This window comes from Meles meles, chromosome 13 (assembly GCF_922984935.1).
Source record: "Meles meles chromosome 13, mMelMel3.1 paternal haplotype, whole genome shotgun sequence".
In the NCBI taxonomy this organism is placed as follows: Eukaryota; Metazoa; Chordata; class Mammalia; order Carnivora; family Mustelidae; genus Meles; species Meles meles.
Window position 1 is genome coordinate 63,048,414 of NC_060078.1, and position 19,792 is coordinate 63,068,205.

The 19,792-nt window shown below is 42.8% G+C and overlaps 1 protein-coding gene across 1 annotated transcript in view; it reads left to right on the forward strand.

The window, feature by feature from the left end:
* The window catches only part of CFAP58 (cilia and flagella associated protein 58), a 121,472-nt gene that overhangs the window by 72,784 nt on the left and 28,896 nt on the right, over window positions 1–19,792 (forward strand). Inside the window, exons 17-18 of the mRNA XM_046026605.1 lie at window positions 1,489–1,600; window positions 3,882–3,986. Coding sequence (XP_045882561.1) covers window positions 1,489–1,600; window positions 3,882–3,986 — 217 coding nt within the window. The remainder of the gene's footprint in view (window positions 1–1,488; window positions 1,601–3,881; window positions 3,987–19,792) is intronic.

The following is a 19,792-nucleotide window of genomic DNA, read 5'->3' on the forward strand; positions in this document are numbered from 1 at the left end:
GCATGGAGTTTACTATCCAGAAATACCATCACTGACATTTCTAAGACAAACACCTTCATTCTAAGGAGCTATTGAGTGATCTCGAAGATCATCACTAAACTTGCCAGCCATGAGTTATTTCTGTTATATACACAAAGGACCATATTCTACCCATTCCTAGTCAGTATCACTGGCTTGTGGATAATAGCTTATATTTTTCTCTTCAATGGGAAGACAACTCATTGAAGATATCGGAGGCAGGCCAGCATGAATTCCAATCTCAGCCTTGCCACCCACAAGCTGTGTGACCGTGGGCAAATCTCTTAACTTCTCTGAGCTTTGGACTTGTAGCTAAATACAAAAACCAGCACAATGTGCCTAGCACAGAGTCTAGAACAAAATAACCTGTCCATAACAGTAGCTAACACTGCCTCCCACCCTTCTCTTCTGACAACATTCTAGAAAATCGAAGTGTTAAAAATATGCTTTTAATTCTAAGCAGCTTGTGCTGAGCTCCCTGTTGAGTGAACATCATGCATTTAATTCTAATGGTTTGTCTTGCTAATGAGGGGAAGTTGTATTATTGGTTTAAATGAAGCAATTAAGTAAAAGAGATGGCTTGGTATTAGTAATCTGCACACCCACAACAGACGAGGACAGATAATAATATCCTTATTGCCCATGTCAACGTGAGTGTTTGCCTCTTCTCCGCCTTGCAACAAAGCGCCTTGTTCCATAGGGTGGCTGCCAGCTCCCAGGGTCCTATGAATGGCTGATGTGCAGGCCTATTAACTAGAGATTCCCACAGATTGGAGCAGTAGGTCTGAGCCGGAGCTAGTTCTTCAGGACTTTTGCAGCCATCTGTGTGGTTAGTTGCAGACCATCAAATAAAACATCACGGCTAACTCTATCCTTCTCCATCCTGGCTGTGCATTAGAATTATCAGGAGGACTTTACAACCTATGAAACCCAAGTAACATGCTTGACCAATGAAGGTTTCAGAATCCCTGCAGGGGTTGGGTCCAGGTGAAGGTGGGTTGTGCAGCTCCCCAGGTGACTCCAATGCACAGTCAGGGTGAAATTCACTACCCTGATCAGTGTCCGGTTATCACCAGAGCCTCAGTGTCCTGCAGTCAGGTGCCATATTTAGTGGTAGAACATAAAAGATAGATTGTTCTTTATGTAGAGATTTTTAGAAGCATTGAAGAGTGTATTGAAATTCTCATAATTCACTTCCTCCCTGTTCTTCTTATATACTTGTAAACCCCTTGGGTATTCAGAATCATGATTCTGAAGCTCTGGTACTTTCATTAAAGCTAACGCTGAGGTTTGTGCCCTGCAGGGATTGGTAACATCTGTGTCTAGCCCAGGCTGGAGGCTGGCCTGTGTTCACAGAAGTCTCCCTAATGCCAACTTTTTATGTATGGTGTCATGGATCTATATCCACATAAAGACGTGATATCCAAGTGGTGGACAATTTCTTAGTAAGAGAAAGCTTGTCTTATTCAGGCAGGAGCTTTTCCACATGCAAAGAGAATTCTTGAAGGAGAGGACACGATGTCGAGCCCTGGAGGAGGAACTGGAGAACCCCATGAACGTGCACAGATGGAGAAAGCTTGAGGTAACACCTGGCAGAGCCTTCCTCTCCTCCCCAGATCTCTTCTCCTACCCCACACAATCTCCTACCTAAAGCACAGGAAGAAGCTCAGTTTTATTTAATGCTATGAAAATTGTCACCTAAAATGTAAGTCTGGATCAAATGTAAATTGGGTTGTTCCAGAACCAGATGGTTTACTTGGGTTTTGTTTAAAAAGTCTTAGACAAAATCCCTTCCATTTAAAGAAGACCCAGGTGAGTTGTGAGTTGGCCTCACCAATTGAGATTTTTCCTGGTAGGTAGTTTTTGGTCAACCAGTAGTCCTAATGCTACCTGTCTCGGATCGTTGATTGCCTTCAGCCACCTTGGCTACCAGGAGCTATACCTTCTTTCAGCTCATCTTTGCATTCTTTTTTTTTTTTTTTTTAAGATTTTATTTATTCATTTGACACAGAGAGAGATCACAAATAGGCAGAGAGGCAGGCAGAGAGAGAGGAGGAAGCAGGCTCTCTGCGGAGCAGAGAGCCCGATGTGGGGCTCGATCCCAGGACCCTGAGATCATGACCTGAGCCGAAGGCAGCGGCTGAATCCACTGAGCCACCCAGGCGCCCCTCGTCTTTGCATTCTTTGCTGCAGGAAACAAGGCTCTTGTCAACTAGCTCCCCTTTTTTTTTGGAAAGACTAGCATTGTGTTAGCCAAACGCTTTCTCTTAGGATCTGGGGACACAGCAAATGTCTGACTGGTAGCTGATGGATAACAACTCTCATATTTTATTTTAGGACTTCCTGATGGACGTTACCACCAGCCCTACAGATAACAGTTAACGACAAGCTCTGCTTATTCAAGGAAAAGATGGCCCTCTCTCAGAGTTGTGGCCAGCCCTGTGGGTGCCAGGAGGGGCTTTGACGACACCACCAGTTAGGGTTTGGGGAGGGTGAAAGTGTAGGAAATAAGAAGGAGCCATCAGCCAAGTCAGTTTTTGGTTTTCATTTCTACTTTTTCCTTTTAATGAAGAAAGCATTAAGGATAATGCATTACAAATTGCTATGTAAACATGAGGCCTGCATTTTAACAACGTCCATTCTTGCCAGATGAATGTATGCCAGATCTAGTCCCAGCATGTGGATGTCAGTTGGCACTGCTTAGTATTTCTTAAGCAAAGTCAAAGTCAGTGGAATGTTTTCTCCCCATGGTTTTGACCCTAATTTATTCCTCTTTAAATGCCAAGATTGGTGTCATTTACTAAACCAACAATAATATGGATGTGTCTGGGAAAGTAGAGCCGAAGACTTAAAATTCATTTACTGTCGCGTTAGTTTATTCCATGTGTTTTCAAGCAGATCTTTAAAGTTTCCAATTCCGTGTCAATTTCTATTTAAAAAATTAGAAAATATTGTGGAAGCAGATGAAAATATTTAGCTGCTAGATTAATTCAAAATGTCAGTACAGTTGAAAGCAGAACTTTGGCTCAAAGTCGAGAGGACAGATTATCAATTTATAACTGTAGCGTTTGTTTGAATTGTACACAGATAGTTATTGAAGTTGCCTCAAAGCTTAACGGATTGATAACCCCATTTGAGAGCTAAATGCCATGGTCGTGTTTTGCTGCCAATTATTAGCAGAAGTCCACATCCTAGAAACCTTCCCCATCATAGGCTATAATGAATCTTCTTGTTGGCAATTACCAAAGGAGAATCCTGAGTTTGAATAAATTAGGGAAGCCTGTCTCATTCATTCGGAAACAGAGGGCATAGGAGGAAAAGCCTCAGAGCATAGTAATGAAGAACGGCAGGCTTGAGAGCCAGGCATATGTGGGCCGAATCCAGCTCTTACTCTTACCAGTGTGGGTGGACGACTTATTCCTCAGAGCCTCAGTTGCCCTCTCTGTAAGAGGGGGAGACCAGTGCTGTCTCTTAGGACTGTCATGGGCCTAAAACTTGATATTGTATGAAAAGCACTTAGCAGGGTGTTGGGATGGTGGCAAAGAATCAGGTATAATGCAGAGTAGCTATCATGATTGTTATTATTAGTATTATCCTTGTTCCCCCCCGGCAGAATACACTTATTCATTTTCCATTTATTGGGTAACTAGAGCCAATAGATAAGACGTTAGCCAAACTTCAGCCTTTTGGGATGGCCATCGCAATCTGTTATGCTCTTTTATTTTTATTTTGGTTTTAATTCTCTCTGTGTGGGTCTGCAGGTTTGTGATACATTTTAATAAGAAAAGAATTATTTTACATAGAAACTTCGGTGCTTTGAACTGATGATATCTCAGCTGTTTTATTTTGTTCCCTTTGAACAGGCCAGTGACCCCAGTACCTTTGAGCTGATACAGAAGATCCACACCCTGCAGAAACGTCTCATCAGCAAGACAGAAGAGGTGGTTGAGAAAGAGCTTCTCCTGCAGGTAGCGTCTCTCTTTTCTGGACTCACTGAGCAAGTGTGTTTTCTGAGCATCACCATCTCTAGGTGCTTCTAGAATGAGCTCTTTGGCAGTGCTGCATGGCCCCATCTTTACCTGTAGATGGCAACAGTGACTCACACACAGAGAACAAACAACATGATTAATTGGTCTTTTATGCTGCCATCACTGATATTTCAAGAATTCTGGAAAATGAAGTTGAAGGCTAGACGTACCGCATTGGGTGATGTGAGCCTTCAACCCCCAACCCCCCACACTTCTCTACAGTTTTATTTGTCAGATTCTTCTAAATACTTTTCTTTATGTCTTTATATGGTGGGAAATGCTATGATCTTGATTTTGAAAATAAGCTTTCACAGAGAGCACAGATGATGTGTCCTCTTGAAGATTTGTGAGATGAACTGGAAGGAAAGGCTTCTTTTTGTGGATTTTATGCATTCAGTTATTCTGGAACAATCAGGAATGGTAACATCATTTTAGGCCCGTGTCTTTGCAAGTGTCAGCTGTCACCACCATTACTGCCGTCATGCCAGACTCTGTGCTGGTGGCTTTCCCTACCTGTCTCAGTTCCTCTTCAGAGTTTGGGGGGTGGGGTGGCTATTGTCACCCCCGATCAGTGGATGAGGAGGTTAAGCTCCAGGAGCGAAGCGTGGATAAGAATGTAAGCTCTGGGGGCGCCTGGGTGGCTCAGTGGGTTAAACCTTTGCCTCAGGTCATGATCTCAGGGTCCTGGGATCAAACCCCGCATCGGGCTCTCTCTCAGCAGGGAGCCTGCTTCCCCCTCTCCCTCTGTCTGCCTCTCTGCCTACTTGTGACTTCTCTCTCTGTCAAATAAAGAAATAAAATCTAAAAAAAAAAAAAAAAAAGAATGTAAGCTCTGGTGTTTGGTGGACAGGGTTCGAATCCTGCCTCTGGCAATTTATAGCTGCATGACGTTAACTTCTCGGCTCCTGGGGTTCTTAATCTGTGGTATGGGACAATAACAGAACCTGCAGAAAGGGAGGTTGTGAAGATGGAAAGAGCTTAGTATTATGCTTGGCACATAGTGTTTAATAAATATTAGCAACCGTTCTTATTATTTCTAACTCCAAAGCCCATGATCTTAACCACTGGGTTACCGTTAGTAAGAGCAGAAACTTCTATACACAAGCAAGGGACTTCTATGCATTTACCCCTTTTCTTTTACGTTTTACCTTCAAAGACGTTGTCCGTGAGGTTGGGTATATATAGGAAGTAGCTTTCCAGAGCAGGGCTATGCTGAATGGCCCCTTGGGATAGTCCTCTTCTCTTATAGATAAGCATGGTGTTTAGGAGGGCAGACTTTGCAGCCAGAAAGATCCCACCTTGACCCAACTCCAGTGCCTTATATTACATGACTTTCGGGAGATGTACATAAATTCTCCAAACCTTAGTTTCTCCATCTGTTCACTGGGGACAGTAATACCCTGTTTCTTTATGGGAGGAAACCACTCCCATCAGAGTATAGAACTTGGAAGTCCTGTTGTGAGGATAACCAGTCGATGCATGGGCACTGGGGTCTGGTGGGTAGTCCAGGCTTTAGGCTGTAATTCCGCCAATGCAGCCACAAGTCATGTCCCAAGGCCATGCAACTGGGAAGTGGCAGAGTGGGGACTCAAACCAGACCCATCACCTCCAGAGTTCATACTTTCTATCAGTGCATTACCTTGCCTTTATGGTTATTATCACATTGTTTTCTTTTAAAAAGAAGAGATTTTGTTATAAGTTTTTATTTCATTGACTGTTCTAATTTTATTACTTCTTTCCTTCTATAGGCTTTGGATTTATTCTACTTGTTTTTCTACCTTCTTAAGACTGAAGCTCAGCTCATTAATGTTAAATCTACTTTTCTATGAGAAACAGCTACAGCTATAAAATGTCCTTGAAATGATTTCTTGAGTTCTTCCCCACAGGGTTTGAAATATGGCATTTTAATTTTCTCTTAGTTCTAAATATTTTCTGTTTTCAGAAATATTTCTCCTTTGAGAGTAAGTCTTAAAAATATCTGCTATTCCTCTTATGGTAATTAAAATTACAACTTTAAATTCCCAAATATATATGCATTTAAGTTATCTTTTAGTTACTATCTCTCATTTTTTTGCACTGTGGTCTGTATTCTGCTAATTCTTTGGAATTTGTCGAAACTTGCTTTGGGACCAATGAAGGTAGTCAGTTTTTGTAACTGGTGCCTGTGTGCTTGAAATTGTTACATACTCTCTAAATGTTCAAACTTCAGGAGTCTCTCTGATGTTCATAGATAAACCTTGTTAATTGTGTTGTCCAGATCTATATCTTTCCTAATATTTTTTGTCTGTATAATCACTGAAAAAAAGTTTGGAGATTTATCTGTTTCTCGTAGTTCTGTCACTTTTTTTTGCTTTAAGTATATTTTAGATTATGTTCATAAGGTGAGTAAAAAGTTGCAATTGTTATTTCTTTCTGGTGAATTGTGCCCTTAAAATTATGTGAGAACCTTCTTCAATCCTTAATGCTTTTACTTACAAAATTACCTCTTACTAATATAACTCTATCTGGGATTTTTGTGCATAAGTTCTCTATACTTTTAAACTTTTGATGTCTTTATATTTTAGGTGAGTATCTTGTAATTTAAAAAGAAGTCCAATCTGATATATTTGTCTTTTGATTGGTATATCTAGTCTATTTGTATTTATTGATAATTTTACTTATTTTCTATCATTAACCCTGATTATTTTAATGCTCAAAAAAGGTCCGTTCCTGCTTTTTGTTGGATTGAATTTTCTTTATTCCCCCCTTTTGCCTTCCACCGGTTATTTCTCTCTCCTCATTATTCCCTATTCTCCTTTTCCTAGTTTATCTAGTTATTTTCTGAAAAACTACCACCACTCAATGTAATTCTCACTCTGTCTTACGGATTTCCTCAAAAGTTGAATGCACATCGTAGACATCACGTCTAAGCCAATCCACAGCTGATCCGTATGCTTATTCTTAACAACATGAGGATCCGATGCTTTAACTCCAAATACCACCATAAGCCTGTCAGCATCATGATTTTTATAGAATCAATGAATATTTATTCACATTCACCAAGATGTTTACCAGCTCTTTGTTTTCTTTGTTTTTCAATTTTTTTAAAGTAAGCTCTACGTCCAGTATGGTGCTTGAGCTCACATCCCTGAGATCGAAAGTGACATGCCCCACCGACCTAGCCAGCTAGGTGGGCTTGGTTCTTTTGTTTTCTATTTCTTCATATCCCCAATTCCTTACATCTAGGTTCCATCTCCTTTTAAAAGTGTGTCCTTTCCCAGTTATTTCAGCAATACATTTTTCAGAGGCTAATACTCTTGTTTGCTTACCTAAAAATATTTTTATTTTGGCCACACTTGTAAGTGATTAAGTTGAAATTCTATTTGTGCTCTCAAGTAGGCAGGACCGCGTGTGAGCACCTAGTGGTGCCGTGGAGACGTCTGCTGTCAGTCTCGTGACTCTTGCTCCTCTTCAGGCATCCCGCCTTTGCTTCTGTTTGGTTGCTAGAGCTTCCCTTTGACTTTGGTGTTCTGGAGTTTCAGCATGATGCATTTGGTCTGATCGTAGTTTTGCTGACTGTGCTTAGGGTTTGCTGTTTCCTGAATCTGAATCTGAATTTGTCTTTGAATAGTGTCTCCTTTGTCAGGGCGCCTGAGTGGTGCAGTCGGTTAAGGGTCTCACTCTTGATTTTGGCTCAGGTCATGATCTCACAGTTGTGAGATCAAGACCCATGTTGCCTGGAGTCTCCTTGAGTTTCTCTGTCCCTCTCCCTCTGCCCCCACACCCTGACTATGTGCATGCATGCTCTTTCTCTCTCAAATAAGTAAATAAATCTTTTTAAAAAATAGTCTCTCTTTTACCTTCTTTATTCACTCCTTCTGGAACTCTTACCAGATATAGGTTGGATTTTCTCATTCATTCTTCTTTATCTACTGGCCTCTTTGATATTTTCTTCTCTTTATTTCTTACATTACATTTATGTAGCTTTGTCTTCTTACTAAGAGTGAGTAAGCACTCTCAAGGTGTGCTTATCTGCTAATAGCCAATTGAACAAGATTTCCTTTTCAATGATTTTACTTTTATTTTATATAGGTTTTTTTTTTCCCCCATATGACTGGTCTTGTTGCTAATGTCTTTTTTTTTTTCCTTCCCTTATGTCTTCAATATTTTAAACATTTATTTTGTAGTCTTCATTCTATTGGCTGAAGGCCTTGGATGTCTTTCCTATCATGTACTGTGACTGCTGACTTTGAGTCACACTGAATCTTTTTTCTTTTGTGTTGTAATTTTGGATTGTGGACTAATTTCCAGAAAGACTTTATTTCTAGGACTCTGGAATGGTTTCAACCAGGTGCCCAAGGAGATATCACTTGCTTAGGATATTTTTTTGTATTGAATTCTGACCTTGGGGTTTCTTGGACAACTTAGTTCATGTACCCTAGAACCCCAAACTCTTGTGATGGAAGAGTCATGAATATAAATTCTCCAGGCAGCCCAAGTGTTTTTCCTCACTCAAAGCCCAGGAGATGTTTTAGATTTCTTTGAGGTCTTCCTGTCCCAGCGATTGGACTTCTATCTATCATCTCTTTTCACTGAGGATGTAACCCTGTTAAGTCCCAAGTTTATGTGGAGGATTCTCAGTACCAGTTACCCAATTCACACAGGCCTAGCACCTCATTGTTTATACTTTTATGGCTATTAAAGCCCAAGAACCTTGTTCAGTGAGTCCAGCCACTTGTCCCACTCAACCCCCAGATATTTCTCAACTTGTCTAATCCCTAGTTTTCTGATCCATAAAATGGGGATGTTTACCATTACCATAAAATGGGGACAGTGATAGTACTTACCCACAGAACTGAATGTGTTAAGTCTACATAGAGATTTGCCAGTGTGCTTGGTTATCCTTAACAATGTTCTCATTAACATTATGAATACTGTTAATGTTATTAACCACAAAACAATATGATGTTTTATAGTTCTCCAGGGTTTAACATCCAGCCTCATTCCTCTTTATTCAGTCCGTCATTTAACCTTTCTTTGGGATGGGTGGGTTGCCCTGTGCCAGCTGTGCATTTCCTTCTGGGGCTTACATATCCCCACACAACATGCCTCGTTATCTTGGGGAAGCCCCAGGGGCACCATGGGCTTTGACAGTTTCTCAGTATCATCTGTTTTTTTTTTTTTTTTTTAAGTATTTGAGAGATTCTCTGTCCTTAGAACCTTTTGCAATTAGGAAGATTTTTGGTTGGATTTTTCTGAGTATCAGAACATTTTTGAAATGACTAATCTGTTACGTGGTGATGAAGAGATCCTATCATTTCCCAGCAGCAGATAAGATAGAAGCCTATTTACCCCCAGTAGACTGTGAGTTCTTTTTGGAAAGACACTTGATAATTCATCTCTCTAACCCCAATGCCTGATATGGTAGCAGGACACGTAGGAAGTGCTCCGTAATGATGTACAGGCTCTTTGCCTGGGCAAACCCTACTTAACATTTAGGCCTTAGCTTAAATGCTATTTCTTTGGGAGGAAGTGTCCCTTTTCCTAGATTTGGTCTCCTGGTACATGTTCCCATATCTTGACTTCTCTTTCATGCCCTCTTTACACTTATAATTAACAAAACAATTGTAATTATGTGTTTAATGACTTCTGGTAGACCATAAGCTTCACAGAAGCGGTGCCTGTGTCTGTCTTGATGATCATTTCATTCCTAGTTTCTTGCCCACAGACAGATACTTGTTTAGTGTCTGATTAGATGTTGGAAGAATGGTGGTCATTTGGTAAGTGGTATGTCTCATAGCTATTTAAGTTCTGTCTTTGAGCTCTGAGAGGTTATGGGAATTATTCTTCCCATTGCCTTTGCATTTTTGTTACTACCTTCTAACTTTGTAGGAGTCTGGTATTTACTGTGGGTTTATGGATCTATAAACTTGATGCAAACTGTCAGTGTCCTTTTTGTGTGCCAAGGCATGCTGATTCATGGGGTGTAGTCAAAGTTCTCCCCTTGCTCAGGGTTAAGGTGAAATGGTTTTTGAGCTTGACTTTACAACTTTAGTGGTAAGATGAAGAAGTCTGCGTTATTGCGAGAATTGGAATCCAAGGTGTGGATGGGAAGGATTTCTTTTCTTTTGCCTACCAGGCTATCCTTCAGGGGGGCAAGGATAATGCAGGCATACCTGAGACAAGCCTCTTGTTGTACGCTTCTTTCTGTTTTTAATGCATTTATTCCTCATCTCTTCTGAATCCCTCTGTGTTAATGACTTTAAAAATCAAAACAGCATCTGTAGGATTAGGCAGGCATATGTGCTCTGAAAGACTGCCATCCATTCATTCCCCAAGTATCATTACAATATCATCATCATCATCATCATCAAGATGGTATTCCAAATAATGGTATAAGGCATGATGGCATTAGAGTAGGAAGCCTTAACCTTTTTCCAGAGGCACTTAAACACACAAGAAACAGACACAGCAGTTGGGACTTGTTTTTTTTCCAAGTGTTTAAATATGGAGTAGCAAGCTCAAATATACTCACACTTCGGACCAGACAGGTAACAAGAAAGACCACAGTAAACGGTGTGTCACGATCAGAAATGGCAATATGAAATGGACAGGAACCTCCGAGTCAGAGGCAAAAGGGAGCGCTGGGGACTGCAGGCAAGGGGGGTCTGTGGGTCCCATCTCTAGGAAGCAGCCAACCCCACCCTAGTTCACTGTTCTCTCATGTCATCAAACCTTTAATTTTTCAAGAATAACTTGAAATGTGGATTTTTATGTTTCCTATACTGAATTTTGAGTATCAGTGACTTTAGAACATTGTATGGACTTCCCAGATCCACATCTACCACCCTTGATCCGCAGGAGGCTCCTTTGCAACCTCTAGCTTCAAGGCCTCGGGGAGAAAGAGATTTAAAGAAACAGCAGCAGCACAATCAGCTTTATTTGTTTCAATTTCTTTGATCTAGTCCTTTGTTGTGATTCCTTGATGGGAGTACTGAGCTTATAAAAATCAAAAGAGAGAGAGGAGATGAGGAGGGAGGAGAAGGAGAGGCTGCAGGTGGTTTATGGTGATGGACAGTCAGAAGTGAATGGAGCTGGTTTCTATCCGAGGAGGCAAGCAAAAAGATGGAGAAACCTGGGGTAGCTTTCGTGGGGCCAGCCATGGCTGGACATAATAGAAATGGACCTCCTTTTTCTTTTTAAAAAGATTTTATTTATTTATTTGAGAGGGGAGAGAGTGCACACGCAAGTGGGGTGGCAGGTAGGGGCAGAGGGAAAGGGAGAAGCAGGCTCCCCACTGAGCAGGGAGTCTGATGCAGGGCTCTATCCCAGGATGCTGGGATCATGACCTGAGCTAAAGGCAGATGCTTAACTGACTGAGCCACCCAGGATCCCAGAGATGGACTTTCTTAAGATGTCCTTTCCCCTGCTGCTGATGTCTCTGTCTTAATTGCATTTTATAGGCTTTTCTAAAATAGAAAAGGAATTCCCTGAGTTGTTAGAAAGACCAGGGGTTGCCTCTTGAACCTCTGATGCACGGGCAGCAGGTGTATTGCTAATAATAGTTACTAACTAATAATAGTTGCTAACTAATGGTTACTGAGTGCCGTCTATGTGCCAGGACACCAGGTTTCCAGGGTTCCATTTGATCTTGGCCTTAGAAGACCTTGGGACTCTGCAGCCACAGTGCAGTATAACAAGGGCTGTGATTCAGTCCAGGATATTATAGGACTCTGAAAAATACTTCAGTGTGGTCAGTAGTCCCAGTGTGCATTCCCCAAATCAGATAATGAAACATGGCATGGATTCCAGTGGTTTGGGTGGTGTTCTCAGGAGGCTGGAATGAGGGAGCAGGAGAGTGAGACCGGGAAGGAGGAAAAGCCAGTAGAGGGAGGGGACAGCTGGTCACCCTGTGGACATCTGAGTTCCAGTGCTACTCGAAGTTCTCTGAGGATCCACACTGAAACTACTGCAGAGTTGTCTTGTCAAAGGAGGGGAGACCGAGGCATTGTTCATCGACTCCCATTCCCCACTGGTTGAAAGTCGTCCCCAGGGGCTCTGGGCTCCTTCTGAAAGCAGATTGAGATACTTTAGTTGTATCCATGCCCACACCTGAGGAAGCCCTGGCCTGAGGCGGGAAGGCTGACTTCATCTGCACTTGAACGGAAGCTGCCAGAGTACTCCAGGGTATGAAGGCCGTGCCGGTGTGCCGGGCCCTTCATCCATAGCTGAAATTTTGAGATGGTCTGAGAGGATGAGACTCGGGGCTGCTGTAGGGGATGAGGTTTCCTGACAGGTCCTGAAGACCAGCAACCAGTAGACCCTCATCCTCCCAGTCCCTTACTCACTTAGTTTCTCACTGAGTGGTAAATTGCCAACCCAACTTCAGGAAAGGCAGTGGCCATTTCCCCAGCCAGAGTCCTGCTTGGCCTTCCCCCATTCCACAGATCTCCTGGCATTTCAGTTGACATCCAGGAACCAGACGACATGGTTATACTGTGGTTCATTTAAAAGATGGCACCCTGATTTTGCTCTAATAACAGTCATCTTTTACTGCATGATTCCTGTGTGCTGGGCTCTGTGCTTTTCCCTAACACAGACCTTTGGTGTGGTTGAGCACACAGTGAACAACAGCTGGCTAGATGGGAGGGCGACATAATGTGTGATTCACCTGAGGAGGAGGTACAATTTGGGGGAAAGGAAATAAACTCGTCCCCCACACCATGAACATTGGGTTATCTTACCCAGAACACTCATTGTACAGATGAGAACACGGAAGCCTTGCCCTTGATACGTAGACTGGAAGAGTTAATTACTTCAGGGGGTTTCGATACATGGGAGCATACCCCCTACCAAAATGACACACTGAAATGACCCAAGTGAGAAAGGTACTTTGGTAAAGTTCAGGTTTGCGTGGCTTAGGGAATTGTCATCTGCGTTCTCCACTGTTTCCTCTGCCTAGCAGTCTGGGGCATGGACCTGCCCCTCAGATAAATAAATAAGGAGCCGAACTGGAAATTGCTGCTTCTTTGTTGGCATCTGAGTCCTGCCCTTTCAAGGTGAACTTTCTCCCTAAGTTAATTTTATGACTGACTGGATGCAAGTCTGGTTTACTTAACTGTAAAATGGACTGAACGGTAGGAAGGTTTGAATGGATCAACACAAGTCCCTAGCTGTACAGGGGAACAAGCTACCTACAGCACATTTTAAGATCATTCTTTGGTAAGGATCTTTATTTTTTCTGATCTTCTGATTATCTTACATTTATAGGACATTTACAGTGTGTTAGGCATTCTTCTAAATGTTTTATATATGGATTATTTCATTTAATCATCCTCATACCCCTATGAGATGAGAACTGTGACCTTACCCCTTTACCAGCAGGAAATGTGAGGCACAGGAAGGAAGGCTGAGAGACTTGCCCCTGGCAAGTGTGTGAGAGACCACACACCTGGCATCTGGTGGACTTATAAGTCAGACTTCAGCAGTCTGGCTCCAAAGGCTCTTCATCATGGAAAACCATGGCCATTGATTCATCCCATGTAGACCACTTTGGTCATTAATGGGCAAAATTCACATTTCTCACTGCATGTAGAGCCTGACTACTCCAAGCCTGGTCCTAGGACCAATGGTATTGCATCATCTAAGAGCATTTTAGAAATGCAGACTCTCAGGACCTCGCCAGGCCTCATGAATCGGAATCTGGATTTATTTTATTTTATTTTTTAAAAACATTTTATTTATTTATTTGACAGAGGGAGAGAGAGAGAGAGAGAGAGATATCACAAGCAGGCAGAGAGGCAGGCAGAGAGAGAAAGGGAAGCAGGTTTCCTGCTGAGCAGAGAGCCCGATATGGGGCTCGATCCCAGGACCCTGAGATCATGACCTGAGCCGAAGGCAGAGGCTTAACCCACTGAGCCACCCAGGCACCCCCAGAATCTGTATTTAAACAAGATCCCCAGGAATGCAGGATACTGGTTCTTTGCAAGAGCTATGACTCTTAGGACTCCTGGTTGTTGGGTCCGTGGTCTTGCTTTTTGCCTACCCTTTCAACACTTCAGATCCTCTCTGAAACCTGAAAGGCTTGAGGCATGTTTCAGGGCCCCATAAACTCTCGGTGAATAGTGTTGTTAGTATGAAAAGTCTCGAATGTTTCTTTGTTGATAGAGACGTGAAAAACCTTGATCCTGTTTGATGGTAGCCTGGATGGATTTGGCAGAAGCTGCAGAGAGTTTTGAAGAGTGGAGGGGAATGGCAGTCGCAGCTCACGTTTATAGCACACTGAGTACGTGCCCAGCTGCCCTGCGCTAAAGCATTTTGCTTTTACTGTGACCACAGGAAGCCCAGAGGAGCTGGTTCTCTTACTGTTTCTGATTTACAGAGGGGGGAACTGAAGCTCCACAAGAGAACTTGCTCAAGAGTTTATGGCTAAGAGTGGCCAGAGCTGTCATTATAAACCAGGGTTTGGTAAGCGATGACCCAACAAGACCCACACCAAGAATGATATTTATACATCTAAGGGGTTGGAAAAAAAAATTGAAAGAATGATCCCATTCCATGACATGTAAAAATGAAGTGAAAGGCACCTCACATTTCTGTGTCCACAAACCCATTATGGACAGATGCTGCACTCATCCATTTCTATACCTTATCCTGCTCCTTTTGTGCTCGAGCAGCAGAGCCCCCGAACACGACCCACAGAGCCCATGAAAGTTACTCCCTGGCCTTTTACAGAAAAGACTTGTCAACCACACTTCTAAACCTTCATCACCAGAACCAATCACCACAGTCCTTCGGGGCCTCCCAGGAAAGCCCCTGAGCTTTTCATTTCTATGACTACTCCCCCCTTCCCCAATTCCAAAAGGAATTGTTCAATTATGAAAGAACTGCTTTAAGATCTGGAAGGCAGAATTTTAACTATTGCGGTGCAGTCGCTGCTGGGGTAGCCTGCACCAGACATAATTCTCGCCTGCTCCGTGGGCAGATAACGAAGTGCTTATCTTCTGCAAACCCGAGCTGATGATGTCAGAGATGCTCCCTTCCCAGCCAGGCCGAGGGACAGAAAGGCATGGAGAAATTTGCTGGCTGGATGCCCACCCGCAGGGTTTTGGTCTATTTCAAAATCGAGTGGAAGGAGAGTGAGAGGAGAGGGGGAGACACCTTCCACCAAGTCTTGCTGTCCTCACCAGAGAATAGTGAAAGTGTTGGTTGAGGAGGCTTCTTCCCCAGCCTGCTCCTTGCGGGCTGCTGCCCTGCCATCCCCTCGTCCTGGGACTTCCTGGGGGATGTCTGCTGTCCTGCACCTGCTCCTCATGTGTCAGGGAGGTTGGGAGGAGCAACAGGAGATGGACTGTGCAGAAAACAGAGTGCCAATGCCAGTCATAAACCGAGATGTGCATACATCCCTGTTGGCTGCTTGTGGGGAGCTGTATGCCTGTCGACATCTGGTGTGTGTCAGGGCGTCAGTGTGAACACTGGAAGAGGTGGGTTCCTCTGTGGCTCGTGTATGACCATCTAGCACTACAGCGGCTATGAATGTCTGCTGGGCACATTGTCGAAGTGCTTTCTGTGCTTCGTATCTCAGTAGCTCCCAAATGCTGATCTGGGGGACCAGAGAATGTGTATGTTCCCAAGCATCAGTATTTCATTGGTTTGTAATGTAATGAGTGCAATGACTGGGTAGCATAAGGCCAATTTTACTTTTTAATTTTGGGGACTCCATTGTTCACCCCCTGCGTTCTTCTTTCTCTCTTTTGGAGACAGAAAGTGTTACATAATTTTTGAAATGGCATTCTTTTATTTTTGTACATTCCTTCTCTTTATGAAGTGCTTGGTGAGCGCTCCTAAGAATTTCCTATTTGTTGAGAGCGTGGATCCTATTGCTGGAGGACTACGGTTTGAATCTTGACTCCGCCATGAGCTCTGAACCCCTGGCTGGGTTACTTAACCTGTCAGCGGTAACTCGGTTTCCTCATTCATCAAGGAGGGATAATCGTCGCTATCTCATGGGGTTGCTGGAGGGATTATATTAATATATGTAAAATATTTAGAGTAGTCCCTGGTCCAGAGCAAACACTACATTAGAATTTTCTAGTAGTAGTTTTCTTTTTCATGTTAAAACTTAGCAACAGAAGAAATTAATAAGACTATGCTGGTGTTTTCAAGAGCTAAGCTGGGGGGTGCCTGGGTGGCTCAGTCATTAAGCGTCTGCTTTCAGCTCAGGTCCTGATCCCAGGGTCCTGGGATCGAGCCCCACATTGGGCTCCCAGCTCGGCAGGAAGCCTGCTTCTCCCTCTCCCATTCCCCCTGCTTGTGTTCCCTCTCTCTCTGTGTCTCTCTCTGTCAGATAAATAAATAAAATCTTTATTAAAAAGGAAGAGCTGAGCTGGGGGGCGCGGGGGAGCTATACACATCTGAGACATCTAAAATGAAGGTGCTCCGACTTAATCTCTTCATCTTCGCGACAGCCCCATTTAACAGATGAAGGAGTTAAAGGCCAGAGACGTCTATGGGCCTCAGAAAATGTCTGCCAGCCTCAAAAAAGGGCAATTGTGCAGGACCCGCTGGTCACTTTGGTGGGATCAGGCTTTTCTTATGCCCATGTTCGGGGCTTTTCTTAAAATTGTGTTCCGCTTCATGTAAGGTGAATATGGTGAATATGGTTCTAACCTGTGTCCCTTCACTTGCCCAGGTGTACTTACTGTGCTCGGTTATCATCTGCTTTCTATGCCCTCTCGTTAGTTCTCTATCAGTGTGCCAGGAATAACTTCCCGGGGCGTTAGAGTCCTGCAAGCATTAAGAGTTTCTTAAAAAGAGATTAGCTCTGGTAGGCTCCATTAGGCAGACGGAGGTTAAAAACCAGTTTACACCTTTAGCCGCGAGTCCCTTAAACACTTGTGATTTCAGCCAACCCAAGGAGATACTCAGCTCACGCGTGCACTAGAGCTTCGATTTGCTTTCGGCAGGGTTTTGTTCATGTTACTTGATTTGAAACAAGTGCTTTTCAAGAGGGGCTGTGTTGATGGACTCCCTTCTCCTTGCTCTTGTTTTCTTCTCGGTATTGAGAGGATTGAGGCAGTTTAAATTGTCAGGTATCCAAGAAATAGCAGGCCTAAGTCCAGAGGTTTCATTAATGAAGGACATTACTTGATGTGCAGCAGACATCAGACCTCTCCCCTCTTCTCAAGGGAAAACTTTCTCCCCCTGCAGGAAACAAGGAACTTCTGCCCAACCGTCCACCTGTTCTTCCAGTCCTCCCATGACTCTTCTCCCCCACACCCCGCCCGCATATTCCTCAAGACCAGGAAGGGAGGCATTGCTAATCTGGTTGGCACATAATCACAAGAGGTCTGGGCCATATATTGCTGGCAGGCCAGGCCACTGTATGTTACAGAGGCCCTGCCCTTGTGCTGAATGAAGCTCCCTTGCTCTCCTAGTCTCTATGTCAAGATCTGTGGGCCAGGGCAAGACCCACTGTGTCCACCGCCCATTCCAATTCCTCTATATATTTGCATTGGTGGGTCAGCATCATTGAATCTCTTCTGTCTGGTCCTCTGGGATTCAAGAAGAGGAGAATAAGTCTCTTGGTGCAGACAATTTCTCAGCCCAGTGGACTGGAGAGGCCTTTCATGGGGGATGCAGTTAGGGAGATATCATGTAGAAAAGCCTACTGATTAAGAGCTCGGACTTTTGAGCAAATCAAGTTTGTGAGTTCAAGCTCCTTCCTAGTACCATGGAGCCCTGAGCAAGTTGCTTAACTTTCTTAAGCTTCAGCATCTGATTTGTAAAATATAGATGGTAATAATCCCTTTCACATGAGGTTTTTTACAGGTTAAATGAGATGGTCTTGTCCAAGCCCATAGGCCAAGGCTTACACGGAATAAATGTTAGCTGCCAGTGTCATGGCGTCACACTTTGGATGTAGATTTTGGAAGGATCTCCCAGCAGTGGCTTGTATAAGTGGCTTTAGTACAACAACTCAGCATTTCACATGTGACCTCACTCTCAGGAATAATTGCTAGAGCCATCTATCCTTAGGGCAGCCTTTCACTTCTCCTCTATGGTAAGCCATAAATCGGTGTGCTCATGGAATGGGTTCTATGGTAACCTCGGGATCAGTTAGCTCTTGCTGTACAACAAACGTCTAAAACGTAGAAACTTAACACACTACTCATTTGTTAGGCCATGATTCTATCAGTTGACCATTTCGACTGTTCTTCTATTGGGCTTGCCTGGACCCACTCATGTTGCCAATTTGGACCCACTCAGGCAGTAGGATTTTGGAGCTGGTTGATCTAAATGACATCATTCACATGGTAAGAAGTTGGTGCTGGCAGCTGGCTGGATGATGGCAGCAACGGGACCACGTCTCCACTATGCTAGCTCAGGTTTATTCTCATGATGACAGTATCAGGTTATCTAAGGGCAGCAAGAAAGGACAAGCCCCAATATGGGCTTTGAGCCTCCATTTCTGTCAACTTGCTCATGCCCCATTGGCCAAAGCAAGTCACATGGCCAAGGTAAATGTGGGAGACGACTGTCTAAGTTCGTGGACACATGCAGCCATTATTGAAGCAATATCCCCCAATTTCTTATCTTTGGTGAGTTTGAGTGGAAATATGTTGCGTTTAAGCATTCAAGTGGTTCAAGATTTCTTTTTTTCAATCCTTTGTCAGATATGGTATTTTAATGTGCCTGGCATCTGGTTGCTATCCTTGGATTTTATTGCTGACATGCTTTTCTTTTCTTTAATCTTTTATTCCCATTATTTGGGAAATTATAGTTTTCTGCAGGACATAGTTCTTTTTATAGGAGGAACAGCTGTGATGTCATAACTGAGCATATTTCCTTAGGGATATGCATTTATCCCCATGCATTTGGAAAAATGATCCACAATCAATTTGTTCATTTCTATTTTGGTGTCTGACTTCATATTGAATCAGAGCAAATATGTGAGCTAAAAATGTATTAGTTGATAAATTAATCTCTAAAGAATGTTATTTACCATTTTCTTTTGATTTCTATTATTGAGCTCTAATAGGTGATGGAATTTTAAAAAAGAATTAATTTTCTCTCTTTTATAAGGGTCAGTTGGCAGTTTCACAAAACCAATTGAGAAGGAGAATAAGGAGTTTCTGATATCAGAAAGTATTCAAGTCTTTTCATTAGAGGAGTGTTTAAGCAGGAAATTTTTTTAGTAAAAAACAAATGCAATAATATGACTAGTAACTGAAAATGGAAATAAATAGATTACTTAGAGTCCAAACAAAACATTTTCAATAAAGAATTTCTCAGTGGAACATTTAGATTCTTATTGAATCTGTATATAATTATATCTTACTCCCCAAACAAAATGGATTTTCAGTGATAAATGTTTTTGGACAGCAGCAAGATTCAATTCAGTTGATTTCAAGATGCAGATTTATTTGTGAAATTAGAAGAAAACAGGCGCCCACCTGGGGGGAGTCCTGTCTATCTTTAGCTACTCCGTTGCTGTTTCACCCAGAAATGCCTCAGAGATAGAGGTGTTTCTTACAAGGATGAGAAAAATTGCAGCTGGAGCAGAAATTAATTTGTATTTATAGTCCAAACACCTACATGAATCCTTAATCTGCTTTTTTATGATTTTAGGGGAATTTATAGAATCGTTTAGATTGGAAGAAATCTCCAGTGGGTCATCAAGTTTCCTCTCCTTATAATGGCAGCACTGATTTTATTATCCTTAAGCAGCTCTGATAGATGGGTGTCAAGTCTGGCTCATGTTTCAT